General features: G+C 28.2%; 1 protein-coding gene across 1 annotated transcript in view; it reads right to left on the bottom strand.

The window, feature by feature from the left end:
• Positions 1 to 18,292: 18,292 nt before the first annotated feature.
• LOC127286665 (U3 small nucleolar RNA-associated protein 14 homolog A) overlaps positions 18,293 to 22,453 on the bottom strand; it is a 45,052-nt gene continuing 40,891 nt past the window's right edge. The window contains exons 6-7 of the mRNA XM_051313174.1: positions 19,598 to 20,133; positions 18,293 to 18,808 (exon numbers count right to left, since the gene is read on the bottom strand). Coding sequence (XP_051169131.1) covers positions 18,368 to 18,808; positions 19,598 to 20,133 — 977 coding nt within the window. The 3' untranslated portion in view covers positions 18,293 to 18,367. The remainder of the gene's footprint in view (positions 18,809 to 19,597; positions 20,134 to 22,453) is intronic.

The raw sequence follows: 22,453 nt of genomic DNA, 5'->3' as shown, positions 1-22,453 counted from the left end.
TCTATGAAAAATTTTTTTTAACAGAATTCCAAAAAATTTTCTTAGTCCTTAATAAAAAACTTTTTTATTAAAAGTTTGTTATTGCTCATAATTCATTTGTCAAACTATATTCCGAAAAATGCAATTAAATTTTACGTTTTGAAAGAAGCAGTATGTTCATTATTTCGAGAACATTAAGAGAAGGAAATTTTTCTATTTAGAAAAAAGATGCACAATGGAATTTATGTCCAGGTAGTTAGACCTGAAGTGTAAAATTTTAAAAAAATTACCTAATTCTTCTCGATTTGTACTCTTTTGTACAAAATAATATTTTTGAAAAAACTTAAAATCCCGGAAATAACATTGTTTTACTACTGTTGTAAAGAATCGTAAATGAGAAAATATTGATTGTTCTAAAAACACGCTGACCAGAAACCGTTTTTTGAAAAAAATCAAAATTTCGAGCAAAAATACCAAATTTTTTTTATTAACTAGAATTGGAAAATGTATTAAAACGGAAACTGTTAGTTCTATTGTACTTAAATATGGGCAAAAATTCATTTTCTAAAAAACTTTAAATCAATGAAAAAATCATGTTTATTACTTTTCCACATAATCAAAATTCTATTAAACTAAAAACCTTCAATTACTAACATTTAAAAAAAACTTAAAAATTTATTTTTTTCAAATTACTAATTTCTGCTGAACAGTTTCTGCAAGACTCAACACATTTTTATTTACCTATAACAAAATAGCGTTACTTCAATAGTTTACAAATGAAGATCTGTAATTATCAGAACTTACGACTTTTATGGAATATTTTATGTATTATAACAATTGTTAAATAACAAATATAAAATCTATAAATCTGATAACTTACTGTATTATATTTCCTAGACAGTATTGTTAAAAACTGTTCTGCTCCACACTTTTTTGGCACAACCTTGAATGTTGCATCCAAATAAAAACTTTCCTTTACTGATACTTCCCGAAAGAAATGCAGATCAATGAAAAGCACTGAGTGAGAGGAGTCATCAGCGACTACAAGTGAAATATTCATTATTCCAGTTCTGTAGTTCAGTAAGTTTTGTCAACATCTATAGGTATAATAAATAAATAAATGTATAAAGTTTATATATGAGGACAAACTTCTGAAGTAATCCAATAGTTAAAATGTGAGCATTACATTTTTTGACAAATCATAACTATTGTATAAAAGAATAAAAAAAATTTTTACCTATGTGATTTCAAAAGGTTTTTTCCTTCTCTTTCGAATAGTGAAAAATTTTTTTTAAAAATTTAAAATTTATCCCTTTTTTTGACAATCAAAAATATTTTTGATTTTTTTTTAATAAACGACCATTTTTATTTCTTTTTTTAGCCCTTAAAATGTATGCTTTTAATAAACAAATTAAACAGTATTTTGAATGAGTGGATTTTTAATAAACAATTAGTTAGCATTGCAATTGTTTATTGACAATCTACTAATCCAAAATACTTTATATAGGGCTCGTTGGATGCAGAATTACGTTAACTTTAAATTGGTATGTTTAGAATTACGTTAATTTTATATGTTTGTAAAATATTTTTGATTTTCAAAGAAAGTGGTAAGTTTTTAATTTTTTAAAAAAATTTTGTAACGTTTAAAAGAGTAAGAAAAAACCTTTCGAAATCATTCAGGTAAAAAGTTTTTTTACCCTTTTGTACAATAGTTATGATTTTTCACAAAATCCACTGTTCATATTTCACCGAAATTTTAATCTTCTCCCCCCTCTACAGTTTTTGATAAACATTAATAATAATAATGTATGGGTGAAGTAATTAACTGTATTTTATACAAATTGCTGTCCGATGTAAGAAATTTTTTTTAAAATTAGATCAAACATATTTTTTTCGTTTTTTACAAATAGGTATACATATTTTTCAATTTGTAATATAGACGAAAATTTTTTTGGAATTCTTATTTAAAAAACAAAATAATTTTTTAAAAATAATGTTTAAATTCAATACTTTCAAATTAAATGCCATTGAAAAATGATACATTTAAAATTCAATGCTTTTAGAGTTAAATTTCATTGAAATTAGGTGTATTTTAAAAAAACTCGAAAAAATCATTGTTTTCAGAAAACTAGTTATTCTTTTACTAACGTTTATTAATTAAAATAGTAATTTTTACTAAATAAATTTGTACTTTTTTACTGCTTAGTAATTTTAGTTCAAAAATTAGAAAAAACACCTATTAATTTGCTTAAGGGGGGAACACCAGTTGTAACTTTCGAAAAATCGATTTTTTTTTTGGTGCATTTTCTTAAAGTATACATATTTAGAAATGTGTCTGTAAATTTCAAAGTTGATCCGGTGAAAAATAAATGAGATATACAGAACACTGCAGCGGCGCGTCCCGTGGCTTCATACAAGGTGGCCAGCCATACCTGACCCTAACGACAGATGGCCTTTTCCTATGATTTAGAAACGGCAACCACTGCGGAAGAGTTATTATATGGTCCAGGAATCGATGACTCTTTGTAACTTAGAAACAAAATTTCTTCTGAACAAAAAAAAGTAAGTTGAAACTTTTAATGCGTTTTTCTCAAAATGACATTTTCCAAGTCGGTGACCATGATTAGTCGAATACCATTAAACCGATTTATTTAAAATTTAGTGTGCTTCATTTACACATATAAGTCTAGTTCGTGATCGAAGGATTTTTTTTTTTAATCAAAACTTTTTTTTATATAGCTGAAAATCGACCGTATTTTTTTAACGAAAATCATACTTTTGACTTTGACAGGTCGCCATTTTGTCAAATTTTTTTTTTTTTTTAAATCCTTCGATCACGAACTAGATAATCTTATAATAAATGTAAATCAATTTCATTTTTGTATTTCAGACGAAGTATACTTGCAGAATGCTGGTCACCGCAATTCGCCTTTTTTCTTAAGACGCCACTTCAATGGCTCATATCTCCAAAAGTTTTTGTTAAAAAAATTTTTTTTTTTCTTTTAAATTACAGCTTTTTACATGTACTTTTAACTAATAAATAGTATTCTTTAAAAAGATTCATTGTTCTTTTGGAAAATATTCTTGAAAAAAGCATTATTTTTTGAGTTACAACTGGTGTTCCCCCCTTAATGAATGAATTACACAAATCTAAGAATACATTTTTTTACCAAAAATAAATTTTTAAGTTCCCAGTAAAAAATAAAAGATATAAGAACCGCGGATTCCGGTTACAAACTCCATAGCTGGTTAACGAATTCATGAGAATCTCGGATACAAGCACTTTTCGGTATCAGAAAAGCTCATAATCTTGTAAACGCATTGAAGCAGAAGACTTTTGTAGGTCTTTTAATCAAGAAAAGGTAATTAAACAGATGCAGAAACGATGGGAAATTAAATAATAATTAAAAATGAATGATTATTTATTAAAGAAACGTACATTTAAACAAAAACAATTATTTTTAATAATTCTAACCTCTGCATTAAAAATATTGTGAAAACAGCGTTTTGTTGGTAATTTTACCTTGTTATTCGGAAAATATGGTTTTCTACTTCATCGATATTCGATAGTAATTTAACGCGGGTTTTTCGATTTTTCAATTTCAAAAGCAATTCAAAATAATCAAAATGTTATGAAACATAAAAAAGTGCTCATTTTTAATTTCCTTTACCCCTCTTTGATTAAATAATTCTCTACAAATTGACTGACCACTGTCAGTCACTATTTGCTTACCGTAAAATTTTGCGAATGTTTCAGAGTCTTTTGTCCAGCCAGCAGTTTTACGTATTAAAGCTAAATCAACCCCTAATTTTTTAGCGGCAGAAGTAGATGCGTGACGCGTGCTATGTGTCGCGAATACTTCTGTGTCTATTCCGCTGTTTTTGAGTATATCCTTTACCCAGTGACTGAGTGTCTGACATGTAACTGGTTCAAACGGTTTACGAAAGGACAAAAATAATTTTTGATTTGAGTTCCGAATTTCCTTAGTTTTTTCTAAATAACATGTTAAGGTTGATGCTGCACAAACTTTTAATTCATGGTAAAATGGAAGAGTTAACAAAGGTTGTGATCTAGTTATATTAGAAGTTTTTACACGATCCGGAATTTTAATAACGATTTCTCAATTTTAATCAATGAAAAGGTTTGCATCCGGTGACCAGTTACAAGTGCAAAAAGACTTATAAGTTTTTTGGATAATTGTTCTAAAGTCAATTCTTGATTAGGAGGTTTTGATCGAAAATAATCAAGAACTGATTTTGGATCTCATGTATAATCGTATTTTGGTCTGGAAGGTCTTAAACCAGAGACGCCTTTGAAGAAACGTTTTAACCTTGAATCTTGAGAAATATTAGATTTCATAATTAATGATATAGCCGATCTTGTTGCATTTATCGAACTATATGATAAACCATTATTGAATTCGCGTGTAAGAAAAGATAAAATTTGAATGACTGAAGGTTCATAAAAATCGATTGAGTTTTTGTTACAGAAAATCCACCATTTCTTCAAAGAAATGTCATAACTTTTTAATGATGATTGACTAAGAGATGCAATTATAATATCTATAGATTCTTGAGGTGTACCTTGCTTCAAAAAGGCTTCCCTGATAACCATACGGACACCAGGGAAAGGTTTTTCCAGAGGATGATGGCTCCTATCAGAAGAAATTAAAAGATTTATATTTGGAGTAAAATGAATAGGTTTACGAATTAACATAGATTGGAATAAAGGATACCATGGTTGTGCTGGCCAGTCAGGTACAACCATGATACCTTCTGCTTGGTCTCTTTTAATTTTACGAAGAGTTTTTAAAATAATGCTGAATGGTGGAAAAGCATAAAACAAAAATTTGCTCCAATCTAATGTAAACGCATCAACAGCCTATTTATATATGAAATAGCCGTTGTATTATCTATTCTTAATAGAATATCACAATTGTGGTAATTTTCAGCAAAACATTTTAAACCGAAAAATGCTGCTTGCATTTCTAAAACTTTTTTTGGTTTTTCGCGCTCATTTTGTGACCAAAACCCGTTAGCTTTTTTATTATTACATACAGCTCCCCATCCAGTTAATGAAGCATCCGTAAAAATTTCTAAGCAAAATTTAAGCTCTTTTATAGAATTAAATCCAGATTTAATGTGACGCTGCCACCATTGTATGTCTGATGTGTTAGGGAGAAATGTAACAATTGCATCGTAATTCCCAGCGTTATTTTTTAAAGCAATAAACTTTTGTCTTTCAAAATTTTTAGTATAGAGCCAACTATATTTGATAACCGGGCAACAAGCTACAATAGACCCAATAAATTTCGCAAAATCACGAATTTTACATTTATTAGTTTTGTTAAAAAATTTTAATTGTTTATCAATATTTTTACGCTTTTTCTCTGGAAGTTCAATAGTCATTGAATTTGAATCAAATATGTAACCTAAAAAGGTGCGTCTGTGATCAGGAAATAATTGAATTTTTCCAAATTTAATAAAAACCCTAATTTTTTTAAACTGTTTTTAGCTGTTTCCAAATTTATAATACAATCTTCATATGTATTTCCTAATAGAAGAAAATCATCTAAGTATACTACTGAACGAAAACCTTGTTTTCTTAAATTTGATACAGCTGGTTTTATAATTTTTGTAAAAACATGAGGAGCTGTACATAAACCAAAAGGTAAACAGGTGAACTCGTACAACTGATTATGAAATTCAAATCTTAGGTATTTTCTGTGAGATTTATGTACCGAAATTAAATTAAAAGCATCCTGTAAATCTAGAGTTGCCATGAAACAATCTGGGTCTATGAGACCAATAGCCCTTCTATAGTCTTCAAGTTTAAAATGATTTGTCTGAATAAATTTATTTAATTTTTTAAGATTAAGAATAAATCTAAAAGATCCATCTGGTTTCGGAGTTAAAAAGTAGCTCGAAAGAAATTGATCTTTAATATGATTACACCTTTCTATAATCCCCTTTTGTAGAAGTTTACAAATTGATTCAAAAATATTATGGTCATCAATTTCAGAAAATTTATAATTTTTAATAATGTTTGTTTGATATGGAGTAGGTAAAAAAGGAATCTTATAGCCCTTAATCCAGGAAATAATAACCGAGTCGGAGGTTAGAGCCTCCCACTCGTTACAGAATAACCTTAATCTGCCAGCAACTATACTTACAGGTGTATCTATTGTCTCCTCGGTTGATCTCTCTTGTAAGAACTCTTGTTCTGTGGATATCGAGTTTTGTATGACCTTGGGGGACCTTCAGAGGTTTATCTTGGCCCGTTCTGGACTGCAGGAGAAGTCTTCTGATGAACTCGCGATGGAAACGGGCCTTTCAAGTTTTTTGAAGCTGCGAACTTTTTACCTTTTGGTTTCAAAGTTTTGGAAGATGCTTCCATTACTTTGGCAGACTTCAAACTTTCGACAATATTTTTCCCGAATAGGAACTCATCAATTGGTGTGGATTTTAAGGCATCTTTTAAATTTTCATCGATATTTGATATAATAAGATTTTTCCTGATTTGCGTTTCATTAAATTGTAAATCCAATAATAAACGAGTTGAATCACTCAAAACTTCGATCAAAGCAATAATATCAAAATAAGAAAGATTATCTTTCTCAATAACTGAAGAAATAGCTTTTGATAAAGCTGAAACACAAGTGGTAATTTTTTGTTGCTTTTCAACAATTCTTCCATCTCTTAATAAAGGAGCTTGTTTATCTTTGAATCCTAATTTTACTTCCTCGTTAAGTTTTGGAGGATCAATGTCGAACACAATTGTTTGGAGGTGAGTATTTTGAACTAATTCCCTCGATTTCTTCTTTAGGTAAACCGAATTTTATGATTTCGGACCAACGAGCAACAATATCCTGATGTATTGCAGGTGCTAAAATTCTAGTTGCTCTCCGTTTTCCAATAACATTTATAACATCCTCCTGGAGTGTACTTCCAGAAGAGTCCTTTATTTTTTGAGATTCAATAATTTTTTCCTCATTATTGTTTCCAGAATTAGTAGGTTTTTCAGCAGAGGTTATAGGCTGAACAATATTCTGAGGATCAACATCATCAGTTGAATTCGCTGTACTCTCATTTGAAACTGAAAGTTCATAACGCCTTCGATAATCTGTTAAAGAGTGGAAAAAATTTTATAATTTATATTCATGAAAAACATGAATAATGTTATTTTTCGTTTTATGCAAATTTATTTTATAATATGGAATATATTAAAGAATATTATATAATCTTTTATAAAAAGATGTCTTATATAGGTCAGAGCTCAAATAAGAATAATGTTCACTACTCTTATAAGAGTAGAATTCTTGGGTTAGAGCCCAAGAATTATTAACAGCAATAGCTGTTCTTCACATATAGGTTAGAGCCTTTGTGGATTTAAATTTTATTATAAAAATTAGAGTCTGTTAGATTTGAACATCAATATTTTCAAATAAAAGATGGCGGCATTAATATACCTATTGGACTTTGGCTCCGCGTTGAATTTGTTGAACTTGACGATTCCGTTGAATATCTTCTATTTTTCTTCTTGTGGCGATCTACTTTTCTCTTCAATTTTTTTATTTTCTTCTCAATTTTTCTTGCATATTCGTCACTACTCGAATAATAATTTCTCTTACCCATTTTTAAGTGTGACTTGTATGGCACAAAGAAAAGGAATGAAATAAATGAAACAAAAATAAATGAAGATCCGCAAGGCGCGCAATTGCAAATTTTTTACAATTATTCTTTAAAAATGTGATAAATTTGGCACGAGGGACGGGGTACTACGAGTTGATCTTGAGGAGGAGGCGCAAAATACAATTATTATTAAAACTTTCAACTGTAACTCTTTCAAAATTCAATTATTTTTAATAATTTTAATGTTGTGAAATTGTTTTTACAATTTTCTTTTTAATATTGTCGTTTCATGTATATGTTTCAAGATAAAAATGTATGAAAAATTACTCTTTCCTTAAATAAAATTGAGCAATTATGCGACCGTGATTCTTGATCAAGATTCATGATAAATTAAATTCATCATAATATAAATTCACAAATTTTATTAATTTTATGGTAATTTCTACTAAAAAATTAATACAAAAAAAATTAAATTACTCAGATCTTATTTAAAAAAAAAAGATTATGCTAGTCTATCCACCCACAATTGTAGCTGCTGAAGATGATGGAGACGACATGTCGGAGGAAGAAAATAATGTTGGTACGTATTAATAATTTTTTTTAATTCTTAAGTTCACTTTTAATCAAATTTTAATATTTAATTTAATTGCTTTGTCTAAAAAAATAGTTAAAAAAATATTTTTAGATTCCTTGGAAAGTAGCAGCAGTAAAAATGCTGAAGGTAATGAAAAATTTTAACTTTTCTAATATACAAATATTTTTGCTTCCTTGTGGAGGAAGCATTGTAGTCTTTTCGTTTATAAAATTTTTAAACATGGTGAAAACAAATTTTCCTCTATATAGAAACATGTTATATACATATATACATTATATTATATACATGTTATATTATATAAGATCCTGATCAATTATCCGGATGTATGTATGTGTGTGTGGATCGTTTTTGTGATCACGATATCATTAACAGGTGTTAATGGATTTGGATAAAATTTGGTAGGCTTATTTATCACATTAATCTCTCAAAAATGACAAGAGGATTTTTAAAAATACCCAAAAAAAAAATTTCATCGTCTTTTTTACAAAATTTTTAAATAAAAAAATTTAAGGTAATATATAATATAATCGTCTTCCTTACACCAAGACGAATCGATTGGTATATATAAAGTACACGGAAAAACTTTGTGCAAGAATCATTCCTAAATTTGTTCAGGAACTGAGGATATGAGAATAATTTAAGAAATCTTATTTATATTTTCTTTGAAAAATTCTAAGCAGTATTTCTATAAGAATTGTAGAGAAATTCAAGACAACTTTCTAAACTCACTACAGAAAGTCTTGAACTTGTTTTAGAATAAATTTTTACGTTTGCGAGAAAAAAAATTTACTCTGGAAGGACTCGATCCCACGTCCTCGAGAGTCCAAAAACAGTTCAAAAAACTTTCAACGCTCAGTGACTGAGATATTCCGATCGCGGCATTAACAAGAAGTCTTCCAATGTCATAATAAAAATACAAGTATTTTCTTGAATGATTTTTGTATTTTTCTGTAAATTTTGCGGAATTTTTCTCGCGTCCTGAGTTCCTGAACAAATTCAGGAATGATTCTTGAACAAAGTTTTTCCGTGTATAAATTTTATTGAAATTTAAAGAATTAATGAAAGTTAAAAAATAAAAAATTTACATTTTAGCTAAAAAATGTTGTGTTTATTAAAATTCAAGTTTATATATGAAATAATTTTATTCCCTGCATTAAATCGAATCGATTGGTATATATAAAGTATAGGTTTGATTTAAATTTTAAGAATTAATAAAAATTAAAAATTCATATTTTAGGTAAAAAATTTTGTGTTTTTTTAAATTCAAGTTAATACATAAAATAATTGAATTCCTCTGCATTGAAATAAATCGATTCGTATATATAAAGTATATGTTACACCCAAAATAAATTAAAATTTTCTTAATTTTTCAAAAAATTTAATTAATTTAAATCTGTTTTTAACTCGAAATGTTTTAAATTAATCAATTGATTAGAGAAATTCATAGCTTCCTCCAGGAGGAAGCAAATTTTTTGCTTCACACAATGATGAAGCAAAATGTTTATGAAATAAACATAAAGGACCCCCTCGGAACCCATCCTTGTTTATTTTTGTTTCTTGTATTATAATTCAAAACAGAAAAAATATAATTCAGAATTTTTAATTACTTTTTTTTGCTTCATTTTTTAGATCCTTTGGAAATTAGTATCAACGAAAATGATACAAGTAAGAAAAAATTAAAGCTACCCTCAATTGAGGCCTCGGGAAGAAGAACTCACCGAGTGCTCCGATACATGCTCCAATGCCAGTGTCAGAGGTATAAAAATGCGAAAAAAAAATTAAAATTGAAAATTTTGATTTTTAAACCTACTACCTTATAAGAAATCAAAAGGCGCCCCTTTTTTCTGATTTTTTTGTATAACTTATATTTTAGTTAATAATTAACGACCAAATGTGCTACTTTTAAACTTGGATTTCACTTTCGTACTATTAGCAGGAACATTTTTTATAAATTTCAAATTACCATTTTTAACTATTTTTGAGGTTGCTCTTTCGAATGGCGTGGTCAAAATTTTCCAAAAATGACATTTAACCCCTTTTTTTCTTCAAAACATCCAAAATATACAAGTTTTTGGCATGTAAAATTTTTTTTATCTCTATTCTTTATATTTCATCGATATTTAGGTATCGTTTACGCCATGAAAAAAGTGTTCCCGAGGCCTTTACTTTAAACATATGCAATTGTATTTTTTTAGTTTTTTATTCAAAATGGCGCCTGAAAGCCCAAGAATATTTCGAAAAATAAGTATGAAATTTTTTTTTTATATTTCTTAAATTCACTTAAAATTTCTTACTCGGGGGTTTTTGGGTCGCTGAATACGAATCTAAAGTCACATTTTAAAAAATCAAAATGGCGGATCCAATATGGTGGAAAAATATAAATGCAAAATTTTTTTATTAAAGAATCGCTCTTTGCCTTAGAAGTTTGTAAGTTGCCCGATTCTAACAACGTGGTGGTAGACAGGACATAAAATGTGTGTTTTTATGAGACCTACAACTATTGTCGAAAATTTTTGTTGAATTTTTGTGTTTTTCACGAGAGGGATTCCACGGGTAAAACGAACAGTTGTCGGTGACAAGTTATCGATTTGGCTCAAATTTTTTAGGCCTATTCTACCTCTAAAAATACTCAACTAGCCAAAATTTCAAGCCCCTATCTCATAAAGAACACTCACAATCGTAAATTTCGTGAAAAGTGACATCTTTCAAAATGAAGATTGAAAAATCCATTTCTTCTCGAAAAAATGTTAATTTTGGTCAAAAAAAAAATTGGAAAGATACTAGTCGATGGGAAATTTTCCAAAGAATCCAATGCCGTTGGAATTTTTGACCTATCTCTAAACGCATGCGCAGTAGATTAAAAAAACTGATTTTTTTAAAAAAATTCATAACTCAAAATGACCTATTTCGATTTGGCTCTAATTTTCAGGAAAGACAGCTGAAAAGCTATACTTTAAAATGGTTATACCTAAAATTTGCATATTTTGAGTTTTTAACCATTTTTATGCAAAATAGTGAGCTAATTCAAATTTTTTCAAGGTTTCCTTACAGTATTTGCTTTTTGTGCGCATGCGCAGTTATATAGACAAAAACTAAGCCCAAATTCAAAATCCTCGAAAAATTTCCAATCAGTTATCTATATTAACACTTCATTTTTATTTATTCTAAACAAATTTTAACAGAAAAAACAAATACAAGTTATAATTAAGAGCATTTCAAATAAGAGTATATTTAAAAAAAATTTATTTTTTACGTTTGTTTTTTCAACTTAACATTTTTTTCAGTTTGGGAAATTATTAATTTTTGATGAAAGATATATTGTACAAAGAATTATAAAGCAGAATTTTTCCATTTTATTGTAATATAAAATTTATACTTTTATTTTGAAAATTATAATCTCATATTATCTGGCCTCACAAATTTTTTTGCAGATGTTCATTAAATAATTTAACAACATTCGTGTGATTTAGCCTGTACTTATTCGATGATTGAACTAAGGATCTATTGACACAAAATAATATTTTTGAGAATAGAACAGTCAAGACAGGTGGATTATCTGACCATTCAAAAAAAGTGTTTACGCTTTTATGCGATGACTTTCTTTTGTTTACACTTTTCTCTTTAGATTGTACCTTTTGCAGGACAACTATTTCGGCTGTTTGTTCTTCATTGTCAATGCTTTTTATTTGTCCTATGAACCAATCATCAATTTCCGTAAATCCGACGTACATATTTTCGCTATAATCTTCATTTAAGCTTTTCTTAAAATTAGTCGAGATATCATAATTCGCAAGAAATTTAGTTTCTAAACTAGTTGTTTTACACCGAATTATTGTAGGACTCAATGGTTCGAAGTAATGGAGAGACTTCGTTCCTGGTACAGTTTTCAAATTTAAATTTTCTTGTGCATTTCTAACTAGATTAATTTCATCCGCCATAATTAAGATTGGATGTATGGATGAATTCAAATCTTGACAGAAATTAAATAAGTCCTCCTCCTAATAAGTCCTTTTTTAACAAAAAATTATTAATAACAAAAATGGTAAAATTACTATAATAATAAAAATAAATGATAATCAAGGGCAAATTCAAAAAGTAAACGCAAAAGATAATTTTTTTAAACACTCTCATATTTGCAATGCTCTTAATTATAACTTGTATTTGTTTTTTCTGTTAAAATTTGTTTAGAATAAATAAAACTGAAGTGTTAATATAGATAACTGATTGGAAATTTTTCGAGGATTTTGAATTTGGGCTTAGTTTTTGTCTATATAACTGCGCGTGCGCACAAAAAGCAAATACTGTAAGGAAACCTTGAAAAAATTTGAATTAGCTCACTATTTTGCATAAAAATGGTTAAAAACTCAAAATATGCAAATTTTAGGTATAACCATTTTAAAGTATAGTTTTTCAGCTGTCTTTCCTGAAAATTAGAGCCAAATCGAAATAGGTCATTTTGAGTTATGAATTTTTTTAAAAAAATCAGTTTTTTTAATCTACTGCGCATGCGTTTAGAGATAGGTCAAAAATTCCAACGGCATTGGATTCTTTGGAAAATTTCCCATCGACTAGTATCTTTCCAATTTTTTTTTTGACCAAAATTAACATTTTTTCGAGAAGAAATGGATTTTTCAATCTTCATTTTAAAAGATGTCACTTTTCACGAAATTTACGATTGTGAGTGTTCTTTATGAGATAGGGGCTTGAAATTTTGGCTAGTTGAGTATTTTTAGAGGTAGAATAGGCCTAAAAAATTTGAGCCAAATCGATAACTTGTCACCGACAACTGTTCGTTTTACCCGTGGAATCCCTCACGAGTTAATCGCAAAAAGCCAAACTTTTATGAATTTTACCATGATAATTAATTTCGCGCCAATTTTCACTATCATTTTCAAATTAGGGCATTAAAATACGTTAGTATACTTACAAGTACCAAAAATTCTCTCTAGTAATGACGTGCACTGTTTCTTCATCATTTTTTATGTTTTTTTATTGGTTTTTTGGATTTTCTCAAAAAATAACCACTTTTCGTAAAAAATGTATACAACAAAAAATGTGTTTTTTTGAGACCTACAACTTTTATTTAAAAATTTTTTGGAAATTTTGCGTTTTTTACGATTTAATCACAAAAACCATAATTTTATGGTTTTTACCATGATAATCAAATTTGTGCAAATTTTCACTATCATTTTCGTAATCAGCGCACAAAAATACGTGGATATACATAGTTTTAAAAAGATTGGAGGTTTGGGCTAATCGGAACTTCACCCGAAATTTTCAGCTATCCTCTTCTGGTTGTTTTGGTACGTTGAAAAATCCGACCTAGACTGGGGTGCGTCCGCAACTTGGGAACAATTGATTTTCGTTTTTTATGGTCTGTAATGATTTAAAAATTTTTTTTCGAGTTTTTAAATCACCGTCTACTGGTCACTTTAACACTTTTTAAGTTTGAAAAACGTTAAGGGTTAAAAATGTTATTTTTTGAGAAGCAGATCCACTTGTAGCGCTTAAAAATTAAATAAAATTAAATTTAAATAAAATTTAATTTAATTAAAATAAAAAAAAATTAAATTAAAAGAAAAATAAATTAAATAAAAAAAATTAAATTAAAATTATATTTAAAAATAAAAAAATTTAATAAAATTAAATTAAATTTTCACGATTTCATTTTAACAAAACCACTAATGTTTTTAAATAAAACAATTTATCTCAAAGTAGACAATTAAAACTGGAAATTACAATTACTCAGTTTTTGAATTATCGACTTAAAATTTTGCACACATATTTCTGAAACTATAAACTTTAAAAAAATGAAAAAAATAGTCTTTTTGACAGTTACAACTGGGGTTGCCCCCTTAATACTTATATACGGGGTAAAATTCTAGTAGTGTACTAAGTGAAAAAAAAGTTGATCGGATCGGGCTGTAACTTGCACATAGTTTATCCCTAAGGGTGAGTACTTTAACCACCAAGTATTGTAAGGTTTTTTCAAAAACTGAAGAGGGAGGGGATTGAATTTTTATGAAAAATTTAAACATTGAATTTTTGAATACTTGTAACTTTTAAACAGAAAGATGAAAAAAATTGACCTATATGTTTTCGAAAGGTTTATAAAAAATCCTCTAATCCAAAATAGTTCATTTAGGGCTCGCTGGATGTGGAATTACGTCATCTTTCAATTGGTAGCTTCGAATTAATAACTTCGCAATAACTTTATTTATTTGTAAAATTTTTAATTGTTTATTAACATTAATTAAGTAATTAATTAATATCTCGAAAATAACAAAAAAGGACATCTTAATTTTTTTGTGGTGATAATACACATTTTTAACTTTCAAAAAAAAATAATTAAATAAAAAAAAACGAACTTAAAAAAAAACTCAAAAAAATTTTTGATTTTCAAAAAAATTTTTGATTTTCAAAAAAAGGGTCAAATTTTGAATTTTTTGAAAAAATTTTTGCACCATTCGAAAGAGCAGGAAAAAACCTTTCGAAAACATATAGGTCAAATTTTTTTTATCTTTCTGTCTAAAAGTTGTAAGTCTTCAAAAATGCACTGTTTAAATTTTTCAAAAAAATTCAACCCTCTCCCACTCCGACAGTTTTTGAATAAAACTGAACAATACTTGGTGGTTAAAGTACTCACCCTTAGGGCTAAACTATGTACAAGTTACAACCCGATCCGATCAACTTTTTTAGGGTTCCGTACTCGGTTCGGAACCCTATTAATATCGGTTTTTTTGAAATCGTGTACCCCCCCCCCCCTAGCGGCCACATAAATTTATCTGGAGGGCTGAAAATTAGTACACATATGTATTTTCGCGTGTAGATTACAGGAAAATTATAGCGAACTTGATTGGAATTGATTAACATAGCGTTGTCAAGGAAAAACCATGAATTTTTACGAAAAATGCCTAAAAATGACTATGTACCCCCCCCCCCTAGCGGCCACATCTTTTGACATAAAGAGCTCAAATTTGACACACTTACGTATTTTTACGTGAAAATTACAGGAAAATTATAGCGAACTTGATTCGGATCAATTTACATAGCGTTGTCAAGGAAAAATCAAAAATTTCGAAAAAAATAATTTATTCTCCCTAGCGCACACAATATTCAACCCAGACAGATCATATTTAGTATACAAATGTATTTTTACGGGAAAAATACAGGGGAAAAAAAGCGGTCACGATTAGAGTTGATGATTAACTTTTTATCAAGTTTTTCAAGAAAAAATGACAATTTTAGGAAAAAAATGTATTTTTCCACCAAAAACGAACAAAATTTTATTTAAAGGAAATTAAATTTATATATTTTAACGTATTTTTATGTGTAGATTACAAAAAAAATATAGCGAGCATGATTGGAGTTGATTATTATAGCGTTGTCAAGGAAAAACCATGAATTTTTACGAAAAATACCTAAAAATGAGTATGTACCCCCCCCTAGCGGCCACATCTTTTGACATAAAGAGCTCAAATTTGACACACTTACGTATTTTTACGTGAAAATTACAGGAAAATTATAGCGAACTTGATTCGGATTAATTTACATAGCGTTGTCAAGGAAAAATCAAAAATTTCGAAAAAAATGATTTATTCTCCCTAGCGCACACAATATTCAATCCAGACTGTTCATACTTGCTGTAAAACTCAATTTTTGCGTGAAAAATACAGGGAAAAAATGTAAGCGCGATTGGAGTTGATGATCAATTTTTATCAAATTTTTGAAGAAAAATGATAAATTTCAGAAAAAATGTATTTTTCCGCAAAAAACGAAAAAAGTTTTTCTACAGTGATTCAAATTTATATATTTTGACGTATTTTTACGTGTAGATTACAAAAAAAATATAGCGAGGATGATTGGAGTTGATTTTTCTGGAATTAATAAACAAATTTTATTTTTTAGATAACTTTCGATTTTTCCTTGACAAGCAGCTACTAGCCTTATATCAATATCTTAAGTTTTATCTCTTTTTGACTTAGAAAGATAAAATTTAATATTCAATATATTTTTAAAATGTAAATACAATAAAAATATTGCGAGTTGAAATAAAATTATGTTTCTTATATTTTTTTAGTAAAATATTTTTTAAAAAATAAAATCGGACAAGTGCGAGTTACACTCGCACTGAAATCGAGGGTTCCGTACTCGAAGCGAACTTATTTGGTATAAAAACAAATGTTTAAAAAATATGTGTTGTATGACAACTAATATAAGTGATACGAAGAGGAACAATTTTCTTGAATTTTACAAAATTGTTCCTTTTTGTATCACTTATATTAGTTGTCATACAACACATATTTTTTAAACATTTGTTTTTATACCAAATAAGTTCGCTTCGAGTACGGAACCCTCGATTTCAGTGCGAGTGTAACTCGCACTTGTCCGATTTTTTTTTATTTAGTACGCTACAGGAATTTCACCACATATATATTGTTTTGTAGTGAGTATGAACACTTTCCGATTAAAACTTTTTTTTTATTTTTTGTTTTATTCATTTAAACCTTTTGTATCATTTGCGAGTAAAGAGACATCTGTAATGTGAGTTTAATTTGATACTTAGCAGACATTGTCGTTATTATTAGTATATTTGGGTAATTTGATTATTATAGTATCACAGTTAAAGATTATTTTGTGAAAATTTGAGCAAAAAATATTTAAAAAAAACTAATTGGATCGCAATTATCGAAATCTCCTCCAAAAATGCTGTCCTGCGGTAAACACTACAGCTATTCAGTGGATCATCTAAACTCAAAAAACCAAAATATTTTTGTTAGTTGATAACTCAAGGTAACAACGTCGAGTTTTATTTATTTTTATCGATGTTAGAATTTTTTGTCAAAAAATCGATTTTTGTTAAAAAAAAAAAAAGTCAAATTTGTTATTGTATAATTTATAATAATTATTAAAAAAAAAGAAAAACTTGTTGTAACCTCAGGATTTATATGTAGAAAGACTCAACCGAATTTTAATAGAATAGGTGCAATAGATATTTAGTTAGAGTATTCAGCGTCTGAAAAAATGCAAAGTGGGAGAGAATCACTTTAATGTTTTGTACACTAGAAATTACCAAGTGTTTTTTCAGAGCACTGGATCTTAAAATTCAATATCTCCGTTAGTTTTTCTACAATTTGCTTCAAATTTTCACACAATAATCTTTTAGATCTTTCAGATATAAAAATAAAATAAAATTCAAAATACATTAAAATACCCTACCCTTCACCGTTAAGGGGTTATACCTAGTCACGATTTTCAAAAATCGAAATTTTTTTGCAGTTTCTTAAAGTATATATATATATTTGACCGTTGTGAAAAAATTTTTTATTAATATTCGAGGAACATTTTCGAAGTTACAGACATAATTAGCAAGGAGGCGCCGTGCGGTGTAGAGCAGGTGAAGCATCGGTAACTCCTATAGAAATCTGATTTTTTTGTCCTGTATATTATATATTCTACCTTACAATTTTCATATAACTGAATATATATTCAAGAGTCATTCGTTCCCTTACCTTACAATATCACATATTTATTATATCACACATTTATTACACACTCAATGTAAACTGTTTGTGAAACTTTAAACTCGTTTTTTAAGTCGGTGACCACAATATCTGAAAAACCGCTGAACCGATTTGGCTCAAATTTTAACATAAGCTCAACAACTACATTTTGTTGTCGTTGATCGAAGGTTTTTTAAATAAAATTAAAATTTTTTTAATTCCTTCGATCAACGACAACATTTTCTCATAAACTAACAGAATCTATTTTATTTTTTGAGTTCAGATGACTCTCTCAGAAGTTATGCTGGTCACCGCGGGACACATTTTTTGAGGACCCTTGGGAGATTGCATGCAAAGGACAGAAAAATTAATATTTTTATGAATAAAATATTTTTTTAAATACACTAAAAGGTGTATAATAATATAAAAAACTTTCATTTTAAGAAATAAATGCTCCTTTCAAAAAAAAAATCCCAAAAAACTGCATTTTTCCGACCGCCTGACTAGGTATAACTCCTTAACAAAAATAATATTTTTTTTTGGGATAGGGAGTCTTCTAGGTTTTTTAATTCCAATAGATCTCTAAATTTTCGATACTTTATTATTAAATTTATCATAATTTTATGATTAGTATTATTACCGAGGATGAAACAATTACTTAATTGTCATTCATTGATTTAGAAGATTCTATATTAATTTCCATTTTTTTTTCCTTTAAATTTTGGATATTTAATAAAGAATATTCGTCCATTGGCTCAATAACTTTACCCATTTTAGTTCTTAATGAGGGTATTATTAATTTGTTGTGGATTTTCTCTGGCACGAAATTTCTTCCAACAGGAGCTCGCATACTGGCTTCATAATCCTTAACATTTTTGAAAGGAAATGGTAATTCTGAGACTTGATGTTTTTTAATAGAACTATTACTTTCTTCATTAATGATAACATTTCCTTTATTTTCATCTTTACGAACAGTATTCTTGGGAAACTCCACTATAAATTTTCTTTTACGCCTAGTGGGCTCTTTAATGTTTGTACCACCCCATCTACCCCAACCTGGTAATATTAGGTTTACATCTTCAGATTTATTCACATTTACCTGAAAATAAAAGGAGTGCATTAATATTTATTTTATAAAACTACAGAAGATAAATATTATATAAAACGAACTATAGCTTCAAGAGCTACATTAAAGTCTGTTGTGAAACAAATTGAGCTAAAATAATAATATGATAAATATTTTTAGGAGAATTTATACCTGTAGAAAATGATTTTAACATTTAATTATAATTTTGAATTTCTCAGAAAATGAAAATTAATATTTATTTATATTTACTTTAACGTTATATTTGTTCTCTTGAAATTAATTTTAGTATTTATTAGTATTTATTTATTTACTTATTTATTATATCATCATTAACAATCGAAATTAATTTTTACTGTAAAATATTAATTATATATTATTAAAATTATTATGGTTATTTTCAAATGAAAAATTGAGGCTGAAAATCTTAAAAGGGCACACGCTCGAATTTGCATCACAAGTTTTGGCCTCTGGTTGTAAAATTTTTAAATTTTCAATGTCAAATTCCAACGATAAGAATCAAATGTTAAAACCTGATATTAAACAATTTCAAAATTTTAACTCCAGACACTAAAATTTTTTAAGCAAATTCGAGCGTGTGCTCTGTTTAGACCCGGAGCCTTAATTTTAAGTACTCAAATAAAAAAAGTAATTATGGTTTGCTATATAGTAAGTACTATGTTTATTATTGTATTGCACTATTGTATAACATTAACTTTTTAGTCTTTTTTATTTTAAATAATGATTGTTTTGCCTATAAAATTTTCATATAAAATTACAAATATTTTAAAAGATTAAATATACCTCTTCCTCTTTTTCCTTTCTAAAGTCTTCAACTAACTCCTCGTCAGAAAATGCCTCATATAATAATTGGTAACCATTTTCTTGTTTATCGCCATCGTTATCACATAATACATCACATTGTACCGCATTTTCATCAGGTAAATGTGACTTTAAATATTTTGTTTTCTTTTCTTTAGGCATATTTTCACTATTAGTTCGTATATTATCCTCTTTTTTATTTTCACTATCTACATTTTTAACAGTGTCTTTATTACATTTTCGTTTCATACGTTTCGTTTTGTTGTCCTTAACTCTTATTTCATTATCTCTTAAAGAAACCAAATTGTCAACATCTCTTTTTCCACAACTATCTGTTGAATTGGCTCCTAGATGATCACAGTTGGTAACTGTCCATTTGGATGTTCCGATTACACTGCTGTCTTGAGAAGTTAAACATTTATTCAATTTTAACGATGCGCTAGTTTCCATTCCAACACTTGACTTTTGATGAACTTTATTAGGAGTAACAGACTTATCTCCAACTTTATTTTTAGAAGCTGTAAAATAAAAATGATGTAACATATGTACATTCAGTTAGTTCAACATAAAAACTTTTTCTACATAAAACTAGAATAATCATAACACAGAATTTGAAAATTTAAACTTAACATCATATTGATTTTAGTCATTGGTTTCATCTACATTAATATCACTATGTAATTTCACAGTACATGAATCTTTTTAAAGTAACCTTTTAAAAAATGTGTTTAGAGGAGTATCTCCGGTTGTGAGATGGGTTTTGTTTTTGACCTATAAATTGTACTCTCTAAATCTGAATTAGTCATATTTTACTGATTAGCAGTAGAAATCTAATAATTGACATAGCGAGAATTGAGCAATTGACAATTAGTAGAAATTTACTGATTCAATTAGTAAAATATCAATTACTGATTGAATCAATAATATAAATATATGGCGGCGGCCACAAAATCTACTGATTTAATAGTTAATTTTAAAGGTTATGTTATATACAAATTACTGATTTACATAAGTTATTTTCTATTGCTTGCATATTCACTAATTATATTAGTAAATTTCAAAAAATAACTGAAACTTCAGTTAAAATGAAAAGTACTGATTGAATTAGTAAAATTTCTACTGATTCAGATTTAGAGAGTATGGCCCTAAATAAAGAAAAAATATAACAGATTCCTTTTATTGAAACCTTGAGTGATGTTAGTCGCTTACTTGCAGACACTACAATCAACAGAAATGGACAATTTTTTATTCGAGAAAGGTATTGTGGAGTTTGGAAAATCAGCTAAGTTAATGGAATTGTCAACAAAATGTTTGAGGCTGTTGAAAACTCAGAGGCATGGATTTTCAAAAAACTGAAAGAGATTGTCTGTCCATCCTCGACACAGGAATCAATCATCAGGGCAGAGTTACAAATTTACCACTTTAAAAAATCAATTTTTATCTAATATCTTTCTTGTCCCGAAAGCTTATGGATCTTTTCAAATCATTTCGAATCTTAAAAAAATAAATACTTTTATTGACACACAACATTTCAAACTTGAAGATTATAGGACCTAGTCAAACACGTCAATATTTAGTACGCGATTCTCGATCCTTCATCATTCAGTTTCCTGAGAAAGAACGGTCTAATCTAAGTGCACTCTTGAACTCTATAACCAGCATGTAAAATGCAACATCACAGATTTTTGACAAATTTATTGGTTCAGTTGTAGCCTCTTCTCCTGAAATTAGATACAACTGGATTTACACGAAAGATTTCGAAAGACTGTAATGGTGGAAGTCATATATTAAATCTGGATATAGATTAAAGGACAAAATTATGATGTGCGCTCTAATAATTAAAAACTTTGATGAACCGGAAATCAACTTACTCGTAAGTCGCATAAATAAGAAATGTGATCATTACATTTCTTAGTAGAAATATCCTAGGCCCAAGGCGATATTGTAATATATTGTATTGATTGCTATTGTAATAGTACCGAAATGGCCTTTACAACCACAGTGCCCTCTACTTCAGTCTCTGGAAAAATCTTATTCTCGTATCCCAGAAACTATTAGGGAAGCAATGTCTAAACGTGGAACTCTATGAGAATCATTAGAAATTATGATTGGATTCTTGAGTCAGTCTACAATTTTAAGTTATGATACAGCAATCTACAAATATTTAACATTCTGCAATATGAAATCAATTAATATGTAAGATTCGCCTGTCTTTATAATAATAAAGGAGACACATTCTGTTCATTTCATAATTTTGTAATAAAAATATGTTTAATTAAAATCTCGAGAAGGAGGCAGGAAATACAATTGTATTATTGAACGAACTTATATAATAAAGTTCAATTTAGAGTGTATGAGCGCCTCCTCCGAATAGATCAAACCCACCCTCAGTGATACAATATTAAATGCCATTATCTGACTCCTCAGATATTTCTCTCTATATTAATTACGGCAAGCTTTTTACTTTTATTTTTTATAATTGTAGTAAAACTGACTTAGAGTAGGGAGTCTACGAGTTGATCTATTCGGAGGAGATGCTCATACCATTTCAATTGAACTTCACTACTTCACTACTAATACATACAGTGAGAAAAAAAATTTAGTGTTTGCGACAAAATTGTTTGGTTAGGCAATTTTGGTTCTTGTAACCAAATTTTGGTTGGCTGAAACAAAGTCGTAGAGTTATCTCAACCAAACATTTGGTTAGGCCAACAAAATTATTTGGTTGAACATTTTTAAATTCCAACCAAAATTTGGTTATGACAACAAAATAATTTGGTTAACACAACAAAATAGTTTGGTCTAAAAAACCAAATGATCGTTTGTTGTCCTAACCAA

This window comes from Leptopilina boulardi, unplaced genomic scaffold, assembly GCF_019393585.1.
Source record: "Leptopilina boulardi isolate dan_hultmark-lab unplaced genomic scaffold, ZJU_Lbou_2.1 LbouV2_122, whole genome shotgun sequence".
Lineage (NCBI taxonomy): Eukaryota > Metazoa > Arthropoda > Insecta > Hymenoptera > Figitidae > Leptopilina > Leptopilina boulardi.
This window is presented reverse-complemented; position numbering and strand designations above follow the sequence as displayed.